Source organism: Pangasianodon hypophthalmus, chromosome 7 (genome assembly GCF_027358585.1).
Source record: "Pangasianodon hypophthalmus isolate fPanHyp1 chromosome 7, fPanHyp1.pri, whole genome shotgun sequence".
NCBI classification, from domain to species: Eukaryota; Metazoa; Chordata; class Actinopteri; order Siluriformes; family Pangasiidae; genus Pangasianodon; species Pangasianodon hypophthalmus.
The window spans coordinates 19,517,750-19,545,580 of record NC_069716.1 but is presented as its reverse complement, the minus strand read 5'-3'; the positions used below and the strand labels follow the sequence as shown (position 1 = coordinate 19,545,580).

At 38.3% G+C, this 27,831-nt stretch overlaps 2 protein-coding genes across 7 annotated transcripts; both read left to right on the top strand.

Annotated features, from left to right (window-relative positions):
- The first annotated feature begins 217 nt into the window (after positions 1-217).
- dnajc4 (DnaJ (Hsp40) homolog, subfamily C, member 4) lies at positions 218-10,134 on the top strand. Its single transcript, XM_026917669.3, has 7 exons — positions 218-464; positions 3,019-3,153; positions 3,691-3,781; positions 5,365-5,540; positions 5,648-5,812; positions 9,044-9,130; positions 9,976-10,134. The coding sequence occupies exons 2-7, from the start codon at positions 3,059-3,061 to the stop codon at positions 10,070-10,072; spliced, it is 711 nt and encodes a 236-aa protein (XP_026773470.1). The 5' UTR covers positions 218-464; positions 3,019-3,058; the 3' UTR covers positions 10,073-10,134.
- A 4,492-nt stretch (positions 10,135-14,626) lies between these two features.
- On the top strand, positions 14,627-27,347 carry vegfba (vascular endothelial growth factor Ba). Of its 6 annotated transcripts, none has more exons than XM_053235415.1 (9): positions 14,648-15,363; positions 15,506-15,704; positions 19,624-19,666; positions 19,953-20,149; positions 21,352-21,425; positions 22,199-22,231; positions 23,154-23,237; positions 24,711-24,905; positions 25,002-27,347. In XM_053235415.1, exons 2-9 carry the CDS (start codon positions 15,621-15,623, stop codon positions 25,021-25,023), a joined length of 732 nt encoding a protein of 243 aa, XP_053091390.1. In that variant the 5' UTR covers positions 14,648-15,363; positions 15,506-15,620; the 3' UTR covers positions 25,024-27,347. The 6 variants fall into 6 exon arrangements, with proteins under 6 accessions (XP_053091391.1, XP_053091390.1, XP_026773468.1 ...); XM_026917667.3 differs by having other exon boundaries at positions 14,648-15,371; XM_053235416.1 differs by lacking the exon at positions 25,002-27,347 and adding an exon at positions 22,392-22,552 and having other exon boundaries at positions 14,627-15,704; positions 24,711-24,850.
- Positions 27,348-27,831: the final 484 nt, after the last annotated feature.

Sequence of the window (27,831 nt, the reverse complement as noted above, 5' to 3'; positions counted from 1 at the left end):
TGTACCTGTACAATGTCTGTCTGTGTCCCTATACAGTGTCTATGCCTATGTACATATACAATGTACCTATACTATGTCTGTGTCTATGTACATATACAGTGTACCTACACTACGTCTATGTCTGTGTACCTACACTATGTCTATGTACATATACAGTGTACATATTCAATGTACCTGTACAATGTTTGCTACTTGTGGTTGTAGAAGAGTAATACAGGAGGAAGAGGAAAGAGGGCTTGACGCTTAGGACTTTTATTTTGGATAGACGAACAAACAATTGGAAAGTTACAGCCTCATATCACAAAACAAGCAATCTAGTGAGGTTTAACCCCTGAAAGAAAGGGTTAACTAAGCGGTTAGGTGAGAGAAGCAGAATGAAGCTTCATGTTTACGGTTTGAATGACTGACTGCTCTGTTTCTGCTCCAGCTGTTGCGACCCTCAGACAGTTAGTGGTGTAACACCGGTACGTTTCTGCTGCTCTGCTCACAACCTGATTATAATTACAACGTTTCATATTTAACCACTTCCGTGTGCATTAACTTTGTTTACTGTGACCTTACACAACCTTGCTAGTCTCCCTCAGCGCTGTTAATCACTAAGCTAACAGCTTGCTACCAGACTAGCCGAGTTAACTCATACTTCCCATACACACAGCTTTGTTTTGGTTTTAGCGTTAGCCTGGGAAACTGCTTAGAAAAAAGACAAAGTTTTATGTAAGCTATCAGTTAAGACAGACAATTTGAGTGTCATAGCTTGTCTGAAAGTTAGCTGTGAGCAAGCCTGTATAGCTATCAGGTTAGTTTAGCTAGTTAGCACCTAAGTTTTGACAGCTAACTGTAACAGCTTACGTAGCACTTAACGTAAACTCTACTTTTGTAGCTTTACAGCTGCCATTTTTGTTCTTTTCCTCATGGAGTGTTTTATATTCGGCCAGTACGGATTGGACTGAAAATTTGTTTGAAAAATGTTTTATCTTTGCTGGGGAATCAGCTAACCATATAGTATGGCGATATAGTAAAAATATTTCGCGATATTTGTAGAGATTGTCACGCTACACGATAATGTATCACGATATGTGTCACTATAAGGTGTCACGATAGTGTATCACGATAATGTATCACGATATGTGTCACTATAAGGTGTCACGATAGTGTATCACGATATGTGTCACTATAAGGTGTCACGATAGTGTATCACGATAATGTATCACGATAATGTATCACGATATGTGTCACTATAAGGTGTCACGATAGTGTATCACGATAATGTATCACGATAATGTATCACGATATGTGTCACTATAAGGTGTCATGATAGTGTATCACGATAGTGTATCACGATAATGTATCACGATATGTGTCATTATAAGGTGTCACGATAATGTATCACGATATTTACTTAAAAGCATTTATTTAGGGTTGCTAATTAAGGCCCAACAGATCTATGTCACATTTGGTTAAAAAAATGCTTTTTACTTACACAAACAATACATTAACATTAAAAGCACAAGAAATAAAACAATCTGTACAAAAAAAAAAAAAAAAAATAGATCAGTCAGCTAGGCTACTTGTCACTGGGCGTAACAGTGGAATTGGCCACTGCTGTGAATGTACTAATTATACTATAGAAAAGGATTTAGATGTAGCTTGAATTACCAGTATTATATTGTATATATTATATGTAAGGAATAAAACAGGACAGGGTGTGTGCTCTGTCCGTCACTTTCAGTAATTAATTTATTCTGGTCAGGGTTACGGTGGATACGGATCTGGATCTGTGGAACGCTGGGCATGAGGCAGAATCCAGAATATATGCTGGATGGGATGCCAGTCCATCGCAGGGTGACAGGGTGTGCTGTTATAGGAATATCAGTGATGCAGTGGTGTGAATTTTCCACCCTGAAGTTGCTTATTTTCCATTATACAACAGTTAGTTCCAGTCCACTGATTTGATTGGTTGAGCGGCGTACCAAGAGTGCCTATATTTCCTATAGCCACACTGGGACGTTTCACTGTCCTGTTGTTTCATCACTCCGCATGTCTGTGTTTGCCACATAAATTTCCACTTCCTAGTTCAAAACCGTTACTACAGCAGTGTTACTGACATTATCAGCAGACATGGCAAACAACACTTTTCAGGAATATAACTTTTGGCTTAAAATATGAACGCTTGTAAAGGAATTAGGGACACCAGTCTTACCGGAAGCACCTTACACGGGAATGTACAAATCAATGTGCACTAGCTAGCCACATTAATTAGCTATTAATTTCTTGTTTATAGAACTGTGTTATATCGTAAGTAATATCGCACTTGCAGACATGCAGTTATACTGAATAACAGCAAGCTTGTGATCACCTACAGCACTCGCTCTATGGGCTCATGCCTGCAGCCAAATCACAGCCATACCGATATTCAGTACAACTGCGTGATTGCTTGTGTTATACTGCTTAAATAACAGGATGTCTCGAAGTGTTATATTCCTCTTATACCACAGCAATTTGCCACCAGTTAAAATTTTTAAATTAATTAAATCACAACAGGATATAGTTTTTGTTAGTTTATTTGTACGTTTAATGTGTTGGAACATCATAATTAGTTCCTGCCTCTGTTTTTCTTTCTCTTGAATTTTCAAGCTTTTACAGTTAACAAGAAACTGGAATGCACAAAGCCCTCTGTCCTGAAGAGTCTCCCATGGTGGAAAACTTACTGGCTGTTACAAAGCACTGACTCCCAAGACTCCAAATGTCAAATAAATGTTTCCTTACAGAAAGTGTCATCGTATCAACAATTAGACTTTTCTTTGTTTGAATTTAGCATGGATTAGGCCAGTTCAATCACTTATAGTGTGATATTTGAGTAATTACTGTACAAGATGTTTAAATGATGCTACCAAATTTATCAAGAACTAGGCATAATAGACATAGCATATAAACGCTGCAGACTACCCAAACTGGCATTTTCCCATCTATAGGCCATGTGTATGTTCTGAACGTTATGCTTTCTTCAATTCTCTGTAGATTCTCCTGTGGATAAACGTTTCTCAGTAAGAGTGTTAGCATGATGCAGTTGGAGGCCCCACTGCGGCTCTGTCACAACTGTTTGTGGTACTATAAATTCTCTCAGCGCCTACTGTCACTTTCTGCTACACACAGGCAAGTTTGTATTCTTGTACATAATTTGTGTATTATAAGTGAGTGTGAGAATTTGTTTTGTTTACCTGAATTCTGTATTTTCATACTGAAAAACCAGGGTACAACATAGTCTAAATAGTACAGCCGTTATCTTTATGAGCAATCATCCACACTGATGTGCCTCATTAACAAGCCACTTAGTGATGGTTGATTCAAAACCATCAACACATGTTTATGTTGTTAAGTCTTATTTAAGGCATGGAAAGTTCAGTCAAGTCCAAGCAGTTAGCTGGGTATAAAAAGATATCAGTATACCAATAGTGTAAGTGCAAATTATAAATGAAAGAAACATAGAAAGACATGACCTAAAAAAACAAACAAACAAGGATAGTCAACATTTATTTCACATTTAGAAATATCATTTTGATTTTTTGCTATTAGTATCATAACTTTTTTTACTTTTAATAATATAAGAAAAGAAAAGACCTTGTTTAATAATTTCACTTCTTTTGGTTGGACAAAAAGTTAATCTTGTTTACACTGTTCCTCCGTCTGTAGGTCATCTGCAAGTTACTATGACGTTCTTGGGGTTAAGGCTGATGCATCACTGGAAGAAATAAAGAACGCATTTTTTGACAAGTCCAAAAAGGTTCTCTTTCATAACATTTCCATTTCCATTAGTCATTTGGCAGACACTTTAATCCAGAACAACTTAGAAAATATGCAGACAGCTGACGCTACAGTGATACGGAGGACTGCAAGAATATGTAAGGATTCATATTCTGAAAGACTTGAGATTAATCCTGGTTTGTATAAGTGTTCGAGTGGCGTAGTCAATAACAGGAAGGACAATTTTAAACCCAAGTGCTTGAACATGAAAGAAAAAGAAGTTCAGGAAACAAAGATTTATTACAAACACAAACAATGCAAATTAACATGCAAAGAAAATGAGCACTGTTATCTTAGATGTTATCTGACGATGGAGGTCTTTGGCACTAAACAGAAATAACTTAATTCTACTGGAATGCAGTTAATGAACTTTAAATGTGCTTTAGTTTTGAATCCAACAGGCCCTAACTTTGGAAATCCTATACAGTTGTTACAGTTTTTCTACCAAGTTCTCCAAGTTACAGTATCTTTAAAAAGCATTTAATCTAATTTAACAATATATTTATTCAATATATACAAGATATACAATATAATTACATTTACTCAGTGCTCAGACATTGTAGCTAAATCAGACCAAGGCTGTCATGGTTTCATTCTGGCATCATGTGAACCAAGGTCAGGGTTATCAAGGACAGTATGTTTTCGGGCAGTTAAAGTACATCAGTCATCCCTATGGTCACAGTACTCTTCACCACTAGAGGGGTCTGTTTCATTATAGTGATATAGGCATCCCATTCCTCTCAGTACTTCTTACACTGTGTATGTGCAGGGAGGTTTAAGCCTATCTCACACAAAAGTGTTGGTGGTGGTCTGTTTGATTGCCTTAGCTATGTAATTACCTTGTGGAATATGCACATGTATAGTACAGTGTCATTAACATATTTGGGCTAAGGTTGTAAAATTGTACATTGCATTATTTTGTATATTAATTGTGTTTAATTAAAAAAAATTGGCCATAAATAAAGATTTGCAGCTTGTTGTAGCATTTGGATCATATCCAGTAATTCATAGGATTTAGCCATATGGCAGAGTCAGACATGCTGTTATATAAGGATACGAAGTCAGAGCAATGGAGACTGTTGGCAATTGTCTTGCAGCTGTGTCCATGAAATGCTGAGCATTATGAATGCAATGCAGTTTCCAATTTCCCAGCTGCACTACAAACGGTTCAGACCATCCAACTAGGAAATGTATTAATGTTTTTGTTTTGTTTTTTTTTTTTTTAAGGTGATGTTTATTATTATGTTAACCTTGCCAGCTCTAATTTGGGAATGTGAGAAGGAAGTTTGCGTGTAATGTCGGTGACTGATGAGTTTATATTTGTCTTTGAGTTGGTCATGGTCTCTGCGGGTTCGGGGCAGACATAAGGGTACTTTTGTACATAAAGAGGGTGTAGACGAAAAGATGCTAGATTTCACTGAGCAAGGAGCCCTGCAAAATTAGACATGTTTATGACGCAGCTCAACTCATTTTCCAAGTCTTGCACTGATTTGTATGTCAGTATTTTGTTTAAAATAAACGTATTTTTTAAAAACTATATTCATTTCATTTCTGTGTATTCAGCTTCACCCTGACAGCGACCCAAATAACCCAAGCCTCCACAGTCAGTTTGTTAAGCTGAATGAAGCTTACAGGGTGTTGAGTAAAGAGGGCACCAGGAAGGAGTATGACTTCCTACTGAGACATCACACTATGGCCCAGAGTTTTAGTCCCTCCTCCAGATACACACACAACCCCAGGTAATGCAACCTGGGCTCAATGTCTCTGCCTTCATTTAAAAACGTTTAAATTTAAATGTGATTTGTGTATGAACTCCTGCGTTTCTACTTCTCCATCTCTGTCCCAGCTCTGCTGAGACGACCGAGAATGTGCGCTACTGGGAGCAATTCCGGAATGCTCAGGACTACTCCGAGGAAGGCTGGCAGAGGAAGAGGAAGAAGAATTTGCGTCTGGTGGGCTACTGCATCGTCGCCATGCTTCTGAGTATCGGCGCCCATTACTTTGGGTTCAGGTAGTGTGAGAAACACAAACCCTACTACAGTCTTGCTAATGCTAGTTCTGCCAAATGTTGCCTTAAACATGAATATAAAATTATGCAGAAAGATGGCCATACCCGTTAATTGTTATATAGATACAGATATAGATACAGAGTGCAGAAGTTTGCATTCCCCTTCATTTTTGAATGAAAGGAAAAAATGTACGTCTGCTTATAATATAACAATCCAAAACATAATGTAAAAAGACTAGAAAAATATTTTGAAAAAGTATTTTGCTATGACCTGCTCGGTCTCTAGATCTGGTTTGAAGAAGGAAGGGACATCTGGTAGGGACATCTGGCAGAGTTAGAACAGATGTGTCAAGCAGAATGGGCAAATATTTGCCAAGCTATCTGGCAGAGTTAGAACAGATATGTCAAGAAGAATGTGTGGGGGAGTGGGCTATGAGGGGACCTAATGCTATGGCAGATACAGACAGGTTGGAAGCAGTTAAAGGTAAATTTTGGGTATGCATTTTATTAAAGAGTCAAATTCAGAAAAGGAGATACAAACTTACACTGTTTGTCCTTTTTTAACTTGTGATAATGAAAGAACGTCTGTGAAACCTGCAGTGCTAATGCCTTGTTAGCGATCCCAATAAGCAGTCAATTAATCCTGAATGTGATGAGTGACTAAGTAGTGCTGAGAATCCAGACAGGCTCCACTGCTTGATTGGGCTGATTTTTCAGAGTGCAAAGACTTGTGAGAAATATCCATAGTTCTTCGCACCATCTCTGGTGGTCAGTAGGAACAGCTTAACAGTTTAAGCATGGCAAAGTAAACTGCTTATGGTATCATGCATTAATAACAGTTTGCAGTTTTTTAAATAAGTAGTAATAATAGGTCATGTGGTTAAAGGAAAATAATCAGTGAAAAGGTGGTGTGGTTATTTTGCAATAACAGTCCATCCCAAAGCGTTCCTCTTACAATACAGCCATTTGACAACAATTATAATTTTTTTAAACAACATGTCATACTTTTTATCCATTTATAGTTACATTTAATGTTGTGGAATGTCCATGTAACAAGTTAGTTCCTGTTATATCATTTGTTTTGTTCTAACTCGCCGGCCTCTCTGTTCTTTTTTCATGAACTTATTAAGACAAAAAAAATGTTGTTTTTCATGTTACAGAGGAGCCTTCCTGAAGATTTTCCAGTGTTTGAAAACAAAGTTTACAAAGTTGCAGCTTTACCTCTGACTGTTACATGACTCTTGTACTCGAGACCAAAAAATCTTAAATAAATGTCTCCATACAGAAATCTTCACTACATCAATGACTACACACGTTTTTAATCTGTTCATGTGAAGCATCAGCGATAGCTTAGTTGTTACTGTAGAAACCATAGCATTTAGAAGGAGTGCTTTAATATAAACCTACCTGAACTACTGACTGAGCTACTGTTATGGAAAATTAATCAGAATGGAGAATTCAACAGCACTATGGTATTAAATGCGTTTACTGTTCAGAGTAAATAACATAGCAACTAGAACAGGTATGAGCAGTCTTGTGTAAAAAAAAAAAAAAAAAAGGCCACAATGGCTGCAGAATTTTATTCCATTCACAGTTTCATCTCATTTTAGTTTCAAAGAGTGCCTCATTTGTTATTAAATTTCTTAACGTATAAAGTTAGTGCTTATATTGTTGATGACCTTGACTAATATCCCTGTCCATATTTTGCTTGCGCATTAGTCGCTGATAGAATATGTGATAATGTTTCAGTTTGCTTTTTTTTTTTTTTTTTTTTTTTTGGTCCAGAGCCTAGATAAAGTTCACTAATGTACGTTCACTGTCGTTTCCCGGTTCCTGTTTTTTATTTATTTATACCTGTTGTAATCTGCTTAATGTTTTTACACCTGGACTGGGACTGAACTTCACAGACTGACATTACATCACTGGCGGGCACATTATTGGTTTTAAAAAAATGTTCTTTATGCCTGATAGACAATTTGTGCCATCACAGTTAATTAAAAAATGTCTAGCAGAGTGCAACTGTTTTGAGTCCAGATGTCATTCCAGACGCCAAAACCGACTAAGTGTTAGCTCTTGCAGTAAATAAACAAAGTGAAATTGCGAGAGGCGGTAACTATACAATAATAACATTTACATAGTACCAACCGTTCATTCATGCAATTATCTAATCAGCCAATCATATACAGGTCTAGAGCTTCAGTCAGAAAAATATGTGTTGTCTTGACCGTGGCATGGTCATTGGTGTAGAACAGGCTGGTTTGAGTAAACTGTTGATCTCCTGGGATATTCAGAAAACTATTGATCATCTGGGATATATATGCCCAACAATCTCTAGAGTTTACACAGAATGGTGCGAAAGACAGAAAACATCCAGTGAGTGGCAGTTCTGCAAGCAGAAATGCCTTGTTGATGAGAGAGAGTTCAGAGGAGAATGGTCAGACTGGTTTGAGCTTACAGGAAGGCTACAGGAACCCAAATACTCACTCTTTGCAACTTGAATCTTGAGGCGGATGGACTACAACATTGCCTGGCCTTTTTCCAATCTTTACTGTCTGGTTTCAGTGAGTCTGTGCCAACTGTAGCCTCAGATTCCTGTTCTTGGCTGACAGGAGTGGAACCCTGTGTGGTCTTCTGCTGTTGTAGCCCATCTACCTCAAGGTTCAACATGTTGAGCTTTCAGAGATGCCTTTTCACTCATCATGGCTGTAAAGAATGGTTATTTGAGTTATCATAGCCTTTCTGTCAAACCAGTCTGGTCATTCTCTGACCTCTGTCATTAACAAGGAATTGCCACCTGCAGAATTTCTGCTCAATGGTGTTTTTTTTTTTTTTTTTTTTTTTTCGAACCACTCTGTATAAACTCTAGAAACTGCTGTGAGTGAAAATCACGGGAGATCAGCAATTTCTGAAATACTTAAACCAGCCTGTCTGGCGCCATCAACCACAGTCAAAGTCACAGAGATCATATTTTCCCTTATTCTGATGTTTGATGTGAACATTAACTGAAGCTCTTGACCTGTATCTCCATGATTTTATGAATTGCACTGCTGCCACATGATTGGCTGATTGGATAACTGCATGAATTGATAGGGGTATATAAGTGTTTCTATTAAGTGGCCAGTGACTGTAAATGAAGTCAAGAAATTAAATAAATCTGAATGTGTTCACCCACAATATGTTCTCTTCTGAAGTGCATGTTTTTAACATCGTTATGCCATTACTGTTATTTTTTAGAAAACTGGAGGAAGTACATAATGACTTCATGGACAAAAAGGATAGTGTTATCACTAAAATCTACAATGAGTCAAAAGAGAGAGCCAGGTATGAAAACCAACACACATTAACATGAAGCACATTTACACACAGTTAGATCTGAAAAAGTAGATATTTTGTGTAAGGTATAATACAGGATTTGGCATGCTATTATAGGAAAAATAATCAATGTGGTGGTGTGATGCGACCCAATGTAAAGCAAAGTTACTCTTACCATCCCAGAGTTGCTTATTTTCCAATAATAGTACGTCCTGATATGTTTTATTCATCTTATATCCCAGCAATTTGCCAACAGTTGCAGTTTTTATTTATTAAAGTATAACATGCCATACTTTTTTTTTTTAATTTGTTTTAGTTACATTTGATGTTGATCATCATAAACAGATGTTCCCTCACCTTCCTCTGAAGTTAATAAGACAAAACATTCAGCGTCTGTTCCCTAAATGTCTCCTTCACCATATCAACGTTTATACGTTTTTCTTTGTTAAATAACAACAAATCTGTTATGTGGAGCATCTGCTATACAAGTCCCTGTGAATTAGCTGTTACTACAGAAACAATAACGTATTAGTCCAAGCACATTAATATAAATTTGTAGTTTGTCTTATTGTCGTAACACCATTAAAGCCAAACTAAAGCCAAACTGAAAATTAATCAACACCTTCTGACCAATCAGATTTGTGAATTCACCAGTGCTGTGATATACGTATAAATAAAACATTAGAAATCACACACGATGTGCATATACAATAAAAGCGACATAAAAATGTGATCAAATAAATGTGGATAGCTGTTCATATTTAATATGCTTAGCTGGTCATGTTTGGTTACATCAGTTTAAAAGGGACTTTGTTTGTATTAGTGTTTGTTCAGGATTGTTTTGTTTCATGCAGGGTGAATGGCCTTAAGAAGCAGCAGGAGATCCTGAGACAGAAACACGCAGAATTTCTGGAGAGATATAAGATTCGTCAAAGTGGCAGAGAGAAGTAGAAATATCGTACAGACCTCATGAGACATTATACAGTCCTTAACCGGTCCTGAGTGCACATAGAGGTAGCAGGTAGATGTAGGAGATGGATTGAAGGTGCTTCTAGGTTAAAAAATAAAATTAAAAATAATAATAATAATAATAAGCAGTGTCAGATATTTGTGAACACTTCCAGGATACACAGAAAACAGATCCATAATTAATTACAAAACACGCAGATGACATTCTTGATGAATGAAGAGTGTTGGGGGTTATGTATATATTGTATAGTTCTGTGAGGTGTGGGGCGCAAATAATGGTCAGTTTAGAAACAGGGCTACAAATACAGTAGGCTCTTGTTCTACATGAGGTGTCAGACACCTATATGTCTACAGAATGCCTGGATTTCCTGGGTGGGATTTTAATTGCACCTGGATATGGTGTTATGGAAAAAAAGTCAAAGCACTGTACACAGCTCACTGTGTGTGTGTGTGCGTGCATATTGTATTTTATTACCTAAGCTAGATTAAAGGAGTGAAAGTGCCAGTGCTTTCACTTGTGACAATATTATAGTATCAAGTATAAAGAAGGGATTCTTAGTGATGGTCTGTCTTTTTTGCAGAACCGAAAATATATTTAAAAGCCATTCCTCCTAAATTGTTTTTCCTGTTACCTGAATTGGCCGTCATAAATTGACAGAAATTACATTCTGCTTTCTCTACAAAAAGCTGGGTTGCTTTGGAAAACTCAAATTTAAACTTATCTGAACAACACCCAAAAATTAAAATATAGCTGAATATATTGGGGTGGATATTTTGGGTTTAGTGTTTCATAACCATTTTCTGATTGGTGAATTTGCCATTTGTTTTGGCCTCTTTATGTGCATGCCATCTCCATTCATTGTATAATTATAGACATGTTCTCTGTTATGGTGTCTTCAGCAGCTGTATAAAATAAGGAGACTGTCATCTCCAGGTGTTTCCCACCGTTCACGATTGTAAGGAATGCTGTGAAATCAATAGAATCTTGCGTGAACCCGTTAACTCACTGGGGTTTGACTGTTGCTGTAAGTGGTGTAATGTTTCTCTCAGACATTTTTTCTTGCAGTTATGAATAATTAAACATTATACTGATATTAAATGATGTAATGTTTTTGTATCATTCTGTCCTCTGTGCTGAATTACTCCAGTTCCTGTAATTTCATTAGCACGGTTAAAATCTTGTATTTTTCTTTTCTTTTCTTTTTTTTATTTCACTACAGCCTACACATAATCAGCATTAAAAATATGAAGGGCAAGCACCCATTATTTAAACTTATTTTCTTATAGGGCTCCCGCAGTTGCACATTGGCAAAGCTCTTGTCTCATTAGCAGGAGCTGTTGAGTTTAAACCCTGGTTGTGTCATAGCAGTCCGTGTCTGGGAGACTGATAGAGCATAATTGGCCCTACTCTCTGGTAGATCCTTCCTCTCACCCCTGTCAAGAGTGACACCAGCCTGAGCTTATTTATTCCGAACAGGGCAGTCTGAAAAGATTTTGTGTCCTGGTGGAAGCATATAATAGCTGTCATCCTTCCAGACTGGTAGTTGCAACACTTATAATGGGGTGAGAATTGGCAACAAGAAGAAAGAGACAAAATCCAATGAGGCGAAAAAAGGACTGTTTTGTTTCCAGGTCTTTTTGCTTTTGACTGTTTAGTGTTGTGTTAAATTTCCCACATCATGTTTGTTCTTTCTACTTTTGTGTAACATGCCTTTTTCTTGCTTTAATGAATGCTTAAAATGACATGACCACTGAAACAATGAAAGCAGCTAGATTGCTCATCAGATGTTCATGATTAGGACGAGAAGGCAAGAAAAGACCAGATGCCTGGCTTTTGCTGCTTTTGTAGCTATTACTGGTACTTCGGTGCCAAGAGATGTGTGGATGTGGGAGAAGAGCCAGCAGTGATCTGCGCAAGTGCAGTATAAGTGTGATGTATTAAAAAAAAAAAAAAAAAAAAAAAAAGGCATGTGAATTCCAGTCTGAGCATTTTCATTTGGTTTGCATGGTTAACTATCAGACTGGTATCTGATCTTGGACAACATATGAAAGTGGCCCAGATTTGATTGAAAAGATTAGTTTTGCATTTACACTGCTCAGAAATAATCAGGTATGTACCACATTGAGGCCAAAAATCTGATGGGCTATTTCAGTCTTGTATTGTGGCTCAAATCTGATTTGAAATGATTGTTGAGAAAGGAAAAATCAACTTTGGAATGTGTACGTAGGCAAAAAGAAAATTCTCCTCTGTACAGGCGCACAGACAGGGCCTTTTAAAACCAATATTTCAGCTGGGTGCAGAAAAAGTGAAAATGACAAAATAGTTTTGCAAAAAGATAAAAACAAAACCATTTTTGTTTTTACAGTGAGGACTGCTGCAGCTTTTCAATCGAGTAAATGCCAGATTATTTTTTTTTGCCAAATTATGAACTAAGACTCGTGTGCTTACAATTTCTTAAATGTTGATCATTTCTTGTTCTTTACCCATTGGTTTCATCTAAAGAATATGCTAACATATCAGAGTGCCCTCCCAATATTTTACACCATAGTATGTACTATTTCACCAGTTTTAATTTGATGTCATTTTAAACATGAATTTTATATTAAGGTTTATACAAATGGTGATGCAAACTAGTCTATATACTCTAATGTTTAAGAGAGTACCCAGTGCCATCAAGTGACATTCTTACTGTTTGTAACTTAATATTACAAATACATACTTGTGTGACATGTTTAAAGCCTATCAGATACTCTGATATGCTTGAAATAGCTCCAAATATTGATCAAGAGGACAAAATATATAGAGAATTCTGTGCCAGAAGTATTAAAAAGAATTATGAAAGAAACAAGCAAAATATTAAGTATCAAAATTAAAAAATACATTTTGAAAATATAAATAATTTTTAATTTTCAAGAAAAAAATACATTTTGAAAATATAAATAATTTTTAATTTTCAAGAAAAAAATACATTTTTAAAGATATTTTTTAAATTAATATTTATATATATATATATTTTTTTTTTAATTAATCATTAATTAAGAATCCCTCGTTTTGTTGTTGTTTGTCCTTTGCTTCTGACTTTTTGTCCATGTCTAATGTCTTGTGGTAAGTGGAATTTATAATGACAAATCAGCTGACCATGAGCCACACCTACTGAGTGAACCACAGAATTTCAGCCAGCAAGGCAGAGCTATGTGTTCAAGCTTACCAGTAGCAAGTCATTAAACAGAAGCTAATTATATTTATATTAACTATGCTTGTGCAATGTAACAACTTAGCAGGTACAATACCAAAACAGGAATCTCTGCTGCTAAGCATTTGGACCAGATTTTTACAGGAGCATGACTAAGGGCAATAACTTATCACTCCAAATTTCTTTTCCAAATTGGAGCAATGAATATTTAAGGTGTGTGTCATACCTGGGAGAAATGGGCCAAAAGCCTGGAAAAATGCAACAGCTAAATTCCCAAAAGATATAAATGTGTTTAGTAGTTGGCATGGTTATCTCTGTAGCGTGATGTCTGATTTCAACATTACAAATGCTGAATCATATCTCAGCTCATTTGATTGAGGTGTGCCAACTCTACAAAATCATACCATACCCTTGGTTTTATTTTTAGAGAATAATCAGCCTCTACCTTTACCTGTCACTTTTGAGAACTTATTTCAGCTGAAGCACCTCATGTAGGAGATGTGTTTGGGAACGTTCCTGGGCAGATGTTGACATTGTGGGCCTTTTTTGCCTTCGGAGCTCCTCAGCTAGGCCATGCTCAGATCTGATAGGCTGATAAGGTGCACAGGCCCATATGCAGGTGCAGCTCTTTTCTCAGACTGATCTCAGAGATAACGCCTCTCAGGAATGAGTCAGGAGATGGGGATGGGATTTTGAGGGGTATTTTTGTGTTGGTCATTACACGGGCCTATGTAATGTCTATGGCCGCAAGGCTGTTTTGACACCTTTAGTCATGAGTCTGTTGAAACACTGACAAGCTTTTCATTTCCACTCCAAGACAAGACATTTCCACTGACACTGATGTTAAGCATAGGATATCAATCCTTGTCTGTTTGCATTGAGAGGGCCTTTAGGGGGTATTGTGGCAGTATGCTGTGTTGTCACTCAGTTCTAGAGGAGATAACAGCCCGCATTCAGTGATCCCCCATGAGGTTTGTGCTCTATATAACCCAAACACATTTACTAGTGACGTCGGGGGTCTTCACATGCAAAGGAAATGGGAGGGGTCGCGTTAAGCACTTGTGGGTTATGGTGGTAAATGCATAAACCTACAGATCAGTTATGTTGAATTTAAAAACAAAAAAAAGAACCGAGATATTGAGAGAAGCTGTATTTTATTACCCTGCGTGTGCATCCTGCTGTAAGAGGCACGATTTTATAAGGCAATTCTCACTTGAAAAGCAAACTAGACAAATAAAAGTCTTCAAACTGAACCGACAGAGTGGGAGTTAATTATTGCTGAGGCGTATGCTGACGGGAGAGGGCATTACACCTGCACCGGTTTGCGAGCAAGGTCTATGCTCTGAGGGGAGAGGGAAAAAAAAAAAAAAAAAAAAAAAGTTCGCAACGTGACAGACAGCCTCGAGTTGCAGCGCGCGCGTTTCTAGTTCAGCTGCTGAAGGGCAAACAAGGAGGCACGCGACCAGATCCACAGAGCCAGTAGGCCTGTCTGCTCACATTTTCATCCGATTTGTTATTGCATCTCTTCGCGACCTTATCACTTATTTTATAGAGCGTAATAAAAACGTGGTGTGCCCCCGGAGAAACGTCATCGTATGACAGGAGAAGAGCGGCGTGGCGCTGGGCGCGATTTCACTCAGGACACACAGCAGAGCTCCCGCGAGATGCGTCACGGGAAGCGGCTCTTCCAAGCCAGCACGCGTGTTAGAGGCATGGAGCCCGTCCTCACCGCCTGGAAGGATTTAACCACTCTGGATGTATTTTTTCACCTTGGAATAGCACACACAGGGGTCTTACAGTAAGCTAGAATATATCCCTTATAGCAACCTAATAATAACACTACCCAGTGGCCTATATCTCTGAGGGTTCTTGTAGAGGGATTTCTATCTCTAGGCTGTGTCTTCTCTTTGCAATAGCCGGTAATTGCGGAAAATCTGTGGATTTATAACGGCGCACGCGACCTCCTCAGTGTGCAGAGGGACTGGACGTTCATTTGGATTGCGTGTGATTACTGACTGGAGGTCGACTTGTTTCTGTCACAAAGAGCCGAGGGACGCCCGCGTGTCGCTCCCGCTTAATGTACGCGGGTAAGGGGTTGAGGGTCCGAGCGACCTCAGTGTGAAACTGATCACAGTTGTGTGTTTTTTTTTTTTGGGATTTTGTAATGATCCCCCCGGTTTTTGAAGTCTTGCATAGTACATTAACATGGTCTCGCTTTCAGGGACTCATTATAAAATTGAGAAAGGAGAAAAGTAACCAGGACTGCAATCAAGGAACCGAGGATCCAGCTATATAATTTCGAGAACTATTTTGGACTTACTTGGCAAACAGCAACAATGGGCACAACGCTACAAGTTATTCTGGGCATGTTTCAGTTCGTCTCACTCGCCAGAATGCCAACACACTGTGCCAAGGCACCGGTAAGAGCCCTAACAATGCCTGCGCTTCAGCTGTAAACTTTAGTACAGGCTCCTGGTTATCTATCAGTGCTCCTGCTGCTTCTACCACTCACACTATCTGATATCTGATATCATCTTTAAACCTCACTCCTCATTGCCTTACTCAAATCACTTGACATCAAAGTAAAATCTATTCAACTCTTCCCTCTGTTTGGATTTCACTGCCTTGAGTTAATGCTGAATACTTTTTTTTTTTTTTAAAGATCCTTTATGATGATGATGAGGATGTGTTTGGATAACCTCACGGTCATTGGCGTTTGCCATCTCAAAGGTTGTGCATTTTAAAACGAGCATGTCGCGCGCAAATTTGCGCACTAGCTCGCAGTAAGACATTCAGCCCCCTGGCCAGGACAGAGTAAACGCTCCCACTGGACGCCTTCACTCCACACCGCTGAGTGAACGCTGCTTTCCGAGGCTAAAAGCGTGGTTGTGCTTTGGTACGTGCGCGCTGAGGAGGTGAAATTAGAGCCGAAAGGTTTGTGTGTGTTGCTTCGTGCGTGGCTGTGCGTCAGTGCTGCCTAACTAGAAGACACGGTGTGATCCTGGGTACTCTGTCAGCCTACGTGAAATGGGTGTCGTGCTTTATGGCAGCATCCAGTGCCACTGCAGAATGAATTTAGAGGTCGAGCTTTCACAGTCTTCATTCTGACTAATTTGGCTTTATTCTTTCTCCAGCTGTTTCTTTATTCTTAACTGCATGTGACTTTGCATTCGGATTGACTATTATTAGCCATCAGACTGAGATCCTTAATGAATTCAACTCCAAAATAGCCATCTACTAAACCCTGTGTAGTGGATAGGTTCTGTAGTGCTCTGACCCTGACATAACCTTTCAGCTAATGAACTCTGTTTACACCTCTGTTGTTGTTGTTGTTGTTGTTGTTGACGATGATGATGACATCCAGTGAATCAGGTTAATGATGTAAGAGTTAATCACACTGTTATCACCAAGTGGGGACATGGTGATGTCATCCACTATCCATGCTTGACTTTTTCTTTTATGCAGCGGTCCCATTAGCTATTGAGATATTTACATGCCTGCCGTGAACTAAATGGGGAGAATAGTGCAGAAGGAGTGTTTGGTGTTTCAAGGTCTTTCACTGGCACGTCCGCATGTCTGTTTGAGGATGGGAAGGGCTGGCAGACAAACTGCGGGTGGAGGCGCTCAGAGAGAGCTGCAGGCCCTGAGACGAAGTGCTGGGGATCAAAGAGTGTTAGAGAGGCGACATTGCCAAACTGAACTGCTGCTGCATGAGCTGGCAGGACTGAGACGATCTTTCTTTGTGTATATGGGTGGGAGTGTGTGGACGTGCCAGCCATTCTGCCAATCCTAGGCTTGGCAGCCGCAATTCACAATGACTCTAAGGCAAAAAATGAGATGAGAAATTGACCGATATTTTAATCTCATTGCAACACGGATGCCTTCTTGTACCTTCCCAGATTCAACCCTGTACCACACTGAACCAGTTTGCACCAAATTTCAGTACTTTGACATTTGATTGCTGCACCTCAGCATTCACGTAATTATCACCATAAGTTCATAGAGAAATTGTTACATATTTGAATGAATACATATATGCGTGTATACTTCTGTATGAACGAACATCCATGTACAATGGCTATAAAAAGTCTACACACCCCTGCTAAAACAGCAGGTTTTTGTGATATAAAAAAATGAAACAAAGATAAATCATATCAGAACATTTCCACCTTTAATGTAAATATTACAAACGATACAATGCCATTGAAAACCAAACTGACACATTTCAGAAAAAAAGGATAAAAATAAAAGACTTACAATAATCTAATTGCGTAAGTGCGCACACACTTTTATAATTGGGTATGTGGCCGTGTTCAGAATCAACCAATCATCAAGCTCATGTGAAAAAGCAGTTGCTACACACCTGTCTTCAATTGTAGTGCCTCTGATTAACTCCAAATAAATCTTAGCTGTTCTTGTAGGATTTTTCTGACATCTTCTTGGTCACAGAGGCTGTGAAGAGGCCTACAGCAACATTAAAGGAGCTGCTGCTCTTTCTGGCAAGTACTGGTTCCTCCCTATGTGTGACAGCTATCTCCCATATTCTTCATCTGGGTGGCAAGACGTAAGCCTTTTCTGACAAAAAGAACATCCAAGCCCAGCTAAACTTTGCAAAACCATATATCCAGTCTCCCAAAACCATGTGGAAAAATATGTTATGGTCTGATGAGACCAAGAACTTTTTGGCCATAATAGTAAAAGGTATGTTTGGCGCAAAAACAACACAGCACACCAGGAAAAGAACACCATACCCACAGTGAAGCATGGTGGTGGCAGCATCATGCTTTGGGGCTGCTTTTCTTCAGCTGGAACTGGGGCTTTATTGAAGGTGGAGGAAATCATGAATAGCTCCAAGTACCAGTCAGTTTTTGCACAGAATCTTCTGGCGTCTGCTAGACTTTCACCTTTCAGCAAGAGAGTGATCCAAAGCACACATCCAAATCAACAAAACAATAGCTTCAGCAAAAAAAAAAAAAAGATGAATGTTTTGAAATGGCCCAGCCAGAGCCCAGACCTGACTCCTACAGAAAATCCGTGGGGTGACCTGAAGAGTGCTGTGCACAGGAAGATGCCCTCGCTATTTGACAGATCTGGAATGTTTTTGCAAAGAAGAGTAGGAAAATATTCTCAAGTCAAGATGTGCCAAGCTGATAGACTCTTATCCAAACAGCTCCAAGTACCAAGTGTAATAAAATCAAAGGGTGCTTCAAATATTAGTTCAGGGGTGTGCACACTTACGCAGTTATGTTGTTATTCTAAGTTTTTTACTTTTATCTTTTTTTCTCTGAAATGTGTTAGTTTGGATTTCAATAGCATTGTACAGGTTGTAATTTTTAGATTAAAGGTGGAAATGTTCTGATATGATTTATCTTTGTTTCATTTTTTTTTACATCAAAGACCTGCTATGTAGACTTTTTATATCCATTATACTTTACAGCACCACTTTTTTTCATCACAGGATTGTTAGACATTCATGAGAATTAGATGCACATTCATTTACTCAAAAACATCCCCCAACTCGGGCAAAGGCAAACTGCACTTTAATGTGTATGCAGTTCTGTGTATGTGTTTTGTAGTACAAAGTCTGCTCTCATCTACCTGTGACCTTGTACCAGAGTGTGGATCCAGCAGTACTGAGGGGCGTGTTCATGTGAACATACACTAACTTCCTGTTCTTATCTTACCTCACACTAATGCATGGGATCAATGCAACACACTCTCAGATTGAAATCTATTTGAATGGATTTTATATTGAAATCATGACTGATGTAATCTTGCCTTCTGTATCGAGTCACAGTTCTGTCACCATTCTTGGCATTCGTACTCTGATTAATTTTTCTTGAATTGAGAATTGGGTAATCAAATTGACGTATGAGGTATGAGCTGGCATTTCTCGGATCGATCAGGCAGTGTGTGGTTTCTGCCTTTTGTTGCTAACAACAAAAAATGAGTGTGCTTTTAATTGCATCATCACAATTTTTTTTTTGTTTTATTAACCAATACATCAGTGGACCTAGAGGTTCTGATATATTATTGATGGTAAAATAGGCTTTTCTTGTGAAACACATTATGATTAAACATTTGTCCAGTACCATCACAGATTAAAAATCACACTTTAGCTTTAGCTTTTCCTAGCTTTGGTTATTTGCCTTATTTTTACTGTTCTTTGCATTATTATTATTATTATTATTATTATTATTATTATTAGTTCCTGGCTAATATATTGGTATAAAATAAATTTTCGTTTAACTGTTGGACATGCATTTTAGATTCCTGTTATTGTTGCTGTCTGTACTTATTGTATGTTATGTCTGACTGGATGTGTGTCTTCTCCTCCAGCTAGCTCAATGGCAGCCCACACAGAGTCATGGATCAGGACAAGGTACTCGACCTCATTTAGAAAATTATGTGATTTGTGTGGTGAGATTTGAGAGTTGCTTCTTTCATGTGTACTGTTCTGAGCAAGAATAGTGAACTTGTAACAGGCATTCTTTTCACCATCTATATACTGTTCTTATTAAAAATTCTTTTTTTTAAATCGATCACAATAAAACATAAAGGGCAATATCAGCCTTGAACTTAATCATCGCCCAGTTAAGACACACTTTTAACTTAGTCATGTTTCACTGTCTGACTACACTGACCACATGTTCCTCTCCTCCTGTCAGTGGTTAGATGGATGGATGTGTATCAGAGGAGCGGCTGCCAGCCCAGAGAGACGTTGGTGGAGGTGTGGCAGGAGTTCCCATGGGAGACACATCACCTCTTCCTGCCATCGTGTGTGTCAGTGAGGCGTTGTGGTGGCTGCTGTGGTGATGAGGCTCTTGAATGCGTGCCCTTACACACGGATACGCTCACCATGGAGGTACACCACACACACACCATTAGCCACTCTGACTGACTATCAGACACACACATATACACGCCACTCTGACTGACTATCAAACACTGACTATCTGACTGACTATCAAACACATGCACACACACATACATGCCACTCTGACTATCAAACACACACACACACACACACACACACACACACACACACACACACATATATATATATATATATATATATATATATATATATATATATATATAATTTGTGGGCCTCACATCCTTCACTCTATATATAGATTTTTTTTTATTTGATATTTTATATATCAAAGACACAGAGGGTTTTTTTTACAGTTTAACTGGTAACAAAATAATAATAAATTTAAACAATTGTTACGTCAGATAACTAAATCTGTATTGTCCACACTCAGAATCTAATGGGACTCTAAATAAGCGCTTTATTAAAAGCAAGTTCACTTGTTTGTTGAAGCAGTTACTGTAATCCTATATTTCTCTAACAGTGTCAGTATTAACTCTAAGGCAAATATATGTTGTCTAATTAGAGTGGTCCAGTTAGATCTATTTTTTTTTCTCATTTTACTTATACCTATTTCTCTTCTAATTTTCTAATTTTAGATTATTTAACTTGAACCCATTTCTTGAAGATTAATCAGAAATGTTAATACAGAATGTTCAGAGTACATCAGAATTACACACACAATAAAAATATTTTTAAGCTCACAATGCATAGTAAGTTGTCTATACTTACGAGACCTTGAAAATGACTTGAAGCCTAGACACTTGAAAACACAGATAGGCATTAGGCACTTAATATAAATATAACATAATATAAATATTACATAATAATAATATATATTGTATACTAATGCTATAAATGTGTAGATAAAATAGACAGGGTGTTATGTTACAGGCACCCACACACCACCTGTCCCCACCCAAAGTGAGATCTCAATATCTCACTCAATATGCTGGAAACAAAAGTGTGTTTGAAAACAGACATGTACACTCATACACAGTATGAGGCATTCATGCATATTTAGGACAGAGTCTACTGTGTAATGGATATTGCTGGATTGGACTCCAGTCACGTACTGTTTTGAGAGATTGAAGTATAAATGATGGAGTCATTATTATGCAGAGCTTTGTGTCTGTGGGTGGGTGTGTGCATGTCTCTGTGTGTCCTAATACTGATTCTTGAACTCTCCACAGCTTATGAAAACTACATACATGAAGCACGAACTGGTGCAGTTGCCCTTTGTAGAACACAGCCAGTGTGAATGCAGGTGAGCCACATGTTTGAACATACATACATTATATCTGACTGAGACACGGGCCTAAACGCGCACAATGCAATAAATTTGATTCAGTGTTTGGTATAAATATTGTTTTTAGTGGCTTAATAAAAGGTGGATTGCAAAACATATTCCGTGATGCCATGTGTAATTTCACATACTGGATTATCAAGCAAAAATGCATGAATAGGTTTTGAATAACAAAGCAGAGTTCACCGTGGTCACATGGTGAACTCTTTCCCTCTGACTCCATCACATGCATAAATACCTTCTGTCCCGATAGACGCCATTTTGCATAATGTCAGGAGAAAAAAAATGAGTAGCCCCAAAAGCCCCCTTTTTCTGGCATCCTGCCGAGCTCTGTGTATTGGGTCTTTTTTGGGTCACTTTGTACAATTCACATTAAAATCTCTTTCAGGGCTCAGGGTTTAGGATTAGGGTCAGCTGAGCGAGCAGAGCTGAGCCTTCAGAAAGATCATTTACATTTAGTCCTCATGCTTTTCTTCAGTTGGAAAATGAGGCTTCACGAATACTCACCATGCTGAAGCCATCAAACGCACTATTAACTTCCCCGAAGTTTCTCAACACAATCTAATATACTTTTTACCAGTATATGTACAGTGCTAGGGTTTAATCACCTAAGGCAACCTTTTAGTAATCACATAAGCCAACCTTTCAGTAACTCCTAAACCCTAGTCTTAGGAGTGTAAGGAGTTGTCTTATCTCCTCATATTAATTTCTCATTGTTGTTTTTTTTTTCCCAGGCCAAAAGCAACTCTTCATACAGAGCCAACCAGGTAAATGATGTGTCTACGTGAGCATGTGCATGCGTGTTTGCACAGAGTCTTGTGTATATAGGTCATTACGTAACATTAGCCATTTACCATTTATGTATTCCCTCTTTTTCTGTGTGTGACCTCTCCCTATCGGTGACTCAATGATGCTGACTGCAAAAAGGAACTGCATGCTCCGCAAATGTAGTGAGCAAAAGCACCCTACATTCAGACCAGCCTGGTCCAATCTCATTTCTCATTTCAGCACATGCACTCTGGCCAACTACACCAGAGTAATACTGTACTGTAATGAAAGGACAGAAATAAAAGTGTCACATTCATTGTGTGAGTTGCACAATCCTACAGTAGTATAACACTCTTTCTCAATTCCCTATGCCACTTCCGTTTGGGAAAACTCAGAAAGAAACAAATTGTTGGAATTACACAACATCTTTGATGTCCACTTCTGCTTTTTTTTCCCAAAGAGTTATATTTCTAATGCTATCTGTGCAAAATATTATAAAGAAAAACATTACTTAAAATAGCTATAGCTGTTATATATTTGACTTGACAAAGTTAACGTGGCAAAAGTGAGTACGGGCTTCACTTTTCTGAATTTCTGTTGGGCGTGCGTGTGTGAGTGTGTGTCCAGCTGGCCTGTGTCTACAAAGCTGGATGCAAGTCAGAACCCAGAACTCCTCCTGAGTTGAGAAACAGACCATTCATTTTGTTGCTTAATTAGGCCACTGGCCCCTCAAGAACTCCCGAAAAGAAAACGGGAAATCGCAAGAATTAAGAAAGGAAGTCACGTGATACTTAAATCTGTCACTGTGATGCATCAGGCCTGTTTGTAGCAATGACCGTGATACCATTTAGCACAGGGTAGTGTCTTTGTTGTCGCATGGACCTTTACACTAACTTATCAATCTCTGTCCCTGACTTACAGGCAAGACTCACGGCCAAGGAGGAAAGGGAGGAAAAGGGAGAGGGGAAAACCAAAGCGAAAGAAACATGTCAGGATAAAACTGACGTAAGTTTCTTTGTTTTTATTTCAATTCCGTGTGACATTTTAAAATGCATCGTTTACACCAGTCATACCACAGGATTCATCTTAGATTTCACAACTTTATGTTTGACCAATGCTCTAACCTGCTGCCAGGATTTAAGTAAGGTTTTATTTATTACAACATAGCTCCAACACTATGTTGATACATGCTGGACTGCACGTATACACACAGATACTAATTAATTCGGTTCTAAAGAATTAATTTCAAAGATTTTCTACTCCTCCTTTTTATTCCTCTGTCATATGCATGGAAAGGGCAAGCAGAGGGCATTTTCATTTGGATTGCCTCTCCCTCTCTGCTATCCATCATTCACCCGTCCATGGATAGAGTCAGTGGCAGGTGTGAAATTAGGATAATTTGTGGGCCAGAAAGCCCCCTCCCTATCCCCCAATGTTGCTTCCAGACTCCTTAAACACATCCACTCATGCAAAGACTGATTTCCTCCTTAATTATCTCACTCAGCTATAGATTTACTCCTCTCACTTTTTTGGCTAACTGAGTGAAAGTGGCAGTTGCAAGGCATTATTAAAAGCATTATACGTTAAAACGCATTATTAATAGAATACTACACAGCCTCAGTGCACTCTTTTAGCATCCTAAGTGTTGCATCCCTGGGGGACTGTGGGCTGAGCATGAAAGGATAAGGAGAGATTCAGACTCACATATAGGCGGAACGTATTTTTAACAGTCTATAATGCATCAGTATTAGACAAAAAAGCCATGAGAGGACGTGCGTTAGAGAGATTTTAGCATGACACGAAGCAGAGTTCCTAAAACCACCTTACCCTTGACAAAATAACAGTAAAGCATGGCCTCAAGTGGCTTATTGCTTTTGTAAAACAGTGATATAAACAGATCATAAAATACAGTGTTCACAGCGTAATTTTTTCTCAATAAACAATTCTTCTGCTGCTGCCTGTTAACAAGCTTTGGTTGCTAAGCAACATAATGCACAAAGATAAGAGTATGCTATGGACAGAACAATAGTTTAGGGAATTATTGTTTATTGTTTAGAATTATTGTTTACTGTATATTAATGTGAACCTTTCCATTGATCGTACATGAGTTGATCATTTTTGCTTTTTGTTAAACTGGTTAGCTGAAGATTCTGAGCACTGCTGTGCAAGCAACGATGTTGACACTCATCCTCATAGTTCAGGTGCCAATACATTTGTAGAGATAATTCACTTTGGTGGTTAGTCACAGCCGTAAATTTCCCTCCAAACCAGTAACAAAACGTTTCTAATAGTAACTAATTGTATAATGGCTTTATTGGTTTAAAACCTGGTACATTAATACAAAATTCAATTACTGTAATGTGGTTGCAAATATGTATATATCAAGTATATTACAATGGCTTTGAACTATCTGTTTTATAATGCTATTTATACTATTTTAAAACAGCATATTTACCAAGTCTTGGTCTGTCCTAATAGGACTCCAGCACCTACTACACCTGCACCTCCTGCTCTCCCGACTAGCATCTGCCCTTCTCCCCCCGCTGAAGAGCAATGCCCACCCTGCCCCATGCTCAGAATGACATCACAGCCACCGACGTGTGAGTGTACATGCAGTCTGAGGGAGGTGAGCTGCACCAAGAGAGGCAAGAGACTCAACCAGCAGAGCTGCAGGTACACGTGTCCTACTTTTGTAATGCCACTGCTGCACTAATTCATTACACCTTTGGCATGCCAGTATTTTTATACCTCGTTCTGCTTTTATTTCAGATGCGAGTCCATAAGAGTATAATGAAATGAGGAGTCCTTCCTTCCCTGGTTACAAGCACTGTATCTTCATCCATCTTTCGAGACGGTGTCTTTATCGTGGAGTCGTAGAGCAGGAGTCATCTCAATGAGAGTAGTGGAAACTCCTGCCTCCCTGCCACTCACCTCTACACATTTAGTGCAGTATTAGATGCATGTATTCAGCTCGGTATCCGTGTCCCAGTATTGGTGTGTGTATACCGTGTGTCTCCAGATTCTCATCGCTAAGCCCCTGAAGCATCATGCTGCAATGGCTTTGACAGCAAATCATGCATAGTGGCACAAGCAACTAGTGGAGTCACAGGAAAGGCTTGTTGCATTGAAGTGGATTGGATTGTTGTGCTAGTCCATGCTACTACTCAGAATCTTATAATAGAGCTAATAGATCCATCACCCCACAAGACATTTACCTGTGAAAAAATGTCACTGGTTGGAAAGACTTCGCTCATATGACTGTGTTTGACTGATCTGGAAGCTGGAATTCACAGTTTTATTGACGTTCAAGTAACAAAGGGAATGTCATTTTTTAAGAAAACCCAACACTTTGCAAAAAAGAAAAAAACAAAAAAAAAAAACAATGTCCTAAATTAGGTTGCAGGACATTCAATCATTAGGACGTGTCCCATCTGTCCCGCATATCCATGAGCTGTGACTGACAGAGAGACTGGTATTGAGATGTGCTGAATGGATAGATGGGCGTCTGTGTGGTCTGAGCATAGAATGATAAGGATCTGCGTGACAGGCTTGATTTATTCTCAGCCTCCATAAGCCCATCACATGGCCTCCAGGACTGTATCAATGAGTCTTATTGTGTTTGTTTGATTTGCTTTTTGTCTGGCGCTTTCCTTTGGGAATAAATGAGACTTTCCCTCAGGCCAGGCAGTGAGGGGAATGTCAATAGTAAAGAGACCTGGCTATATTCCACTGCTGATTGCAGCAAACACACAAACACTCACACACATACAAAACAAACTCTTTCACAGACACACACTACTTTCTGTCTTACTTTACTTACTTACTTACTTACATTATTTTGAAATTTCCCATGTTTCTACCTCTGTCTTTTTGTAATTTGATATCTTTCTCTCTCTCTCTCTCTCTCTCTCTCTCTCATACATAACAGGTGATCATAAGCTTTTCTTTATTGATACTAAGAGAAGAATTAAACTTTATTTTACATGTTTATATCATTATATTCAGTTGTTATGTAAGTCTTAGTAATAATATTGTAGCCTTACGTGGTTCATTTATAAAAAAAAATGTAATGGTGCCTTTGTTGTTTTGTGTTCTGTTAATCTGTCTTAAAGCATCAGCCTGGGTGGCCTGCTATGGACACATTCTCTGCCCCAGCATGCATCTATGTGAAGGTCTGTGTTTAGTTCGAACAAAGGGGCAAGAATAATAATAATAATAAAAAATACAGCCCTGTAGCACAGCGGCACATCTGTTAAATCAATCAAATCTCAGCACTGATATAAACCATCTGAGATGTTTCTTTCTTAGTTTAAAAATCTGTGGCATTCTGCACTGACTATAGGGTATCCAAAATATAATATATTTATTTTTATATTGAGTTGCCTTTTATATCTAGCTTTTTAATGTTGCTTTGGGGTATTTTATGTCACATATCACGTTAACTGTGAGAATATTAATATCAGAGGAGATATAATTCAGTATTTTGTTTAGAATCACACATTGATCATAGCCATCTGTGAATGCTCAGGTCTGTAAGTTTGATATTATCTGGGAGAAGTTGTGAATATATACATATATACTGTACATTTAGGTGAAGGTAACAGACAGTGGTTGACATGATATCCATATGTTTACCGCAGTCACTTAACTACCTTGAAGTCCCATCATGTAGCATATCTGACTGAAATCCATGACTTAACCAAGGGATATTTTGCAATAATATGATGAAGATAGTTATACATATGCAATAATGTAAATAGAAAAAGATCCCTGGCTTATAGTTCGCTTCACACTATGGTTATGGGTAATTGTTCCATTTGTGCTGTATTATGTCAAATCTGTTATCTGCTGTCTGAAGAGCCACCGTCCTGTCTTCTGCTTGGCTAAATGTTTGTCTCAACTGAAATGACTGTAATAGCTAGGTAATTTATTCCAGACATCATATTATACCTACTGTAGTTTATATATGTATATGTATATGTATGTGTGTATATGTGTGTGTATATATATATACACACACACACACACACACATGCATACATATACCGACTACCACACTCACTGTAAAGTTAAATTTACTGCTAGTAATTGTAATGGAAATATAATACGTAAAAATACACACTACATATAGTATACATGAATGTACCAGTTCTCTTCAGTGTTAGCGTGCACCTTGAATCATGTACAGGAGATTTCGTCTGCCTTCCGATATTTTGTGTGAATTTCGCCTTTGAAAGAGATGACTTAGATGACTCTCTAAGCTATAGTTCATATTCTGTGTAATCTATATTTGTATATTGGTAACATTCAATAGTCCTACTGCTGCTACACCATTTATGCCCTATTCCTCTGTTTGTGAACAAGTAGAAATCACTCAATTTGTCTTACTATGTACAATCTGAGGGGCAATACACGTGTCTACAATGCGTATATAATAAGCGGACATGCATTCAGTAGCCCTCCAGTCAGAAACAGCCATAATGTAATGTTCAGTATACTGTATTATTAAAGTGAAATGTCCTATTTTTGAGAAACTGTGGTTATTGATGACTCTCTAAATGCCTCCTACACGCCCTTTTCTTTATTCTCTTTCATCTTT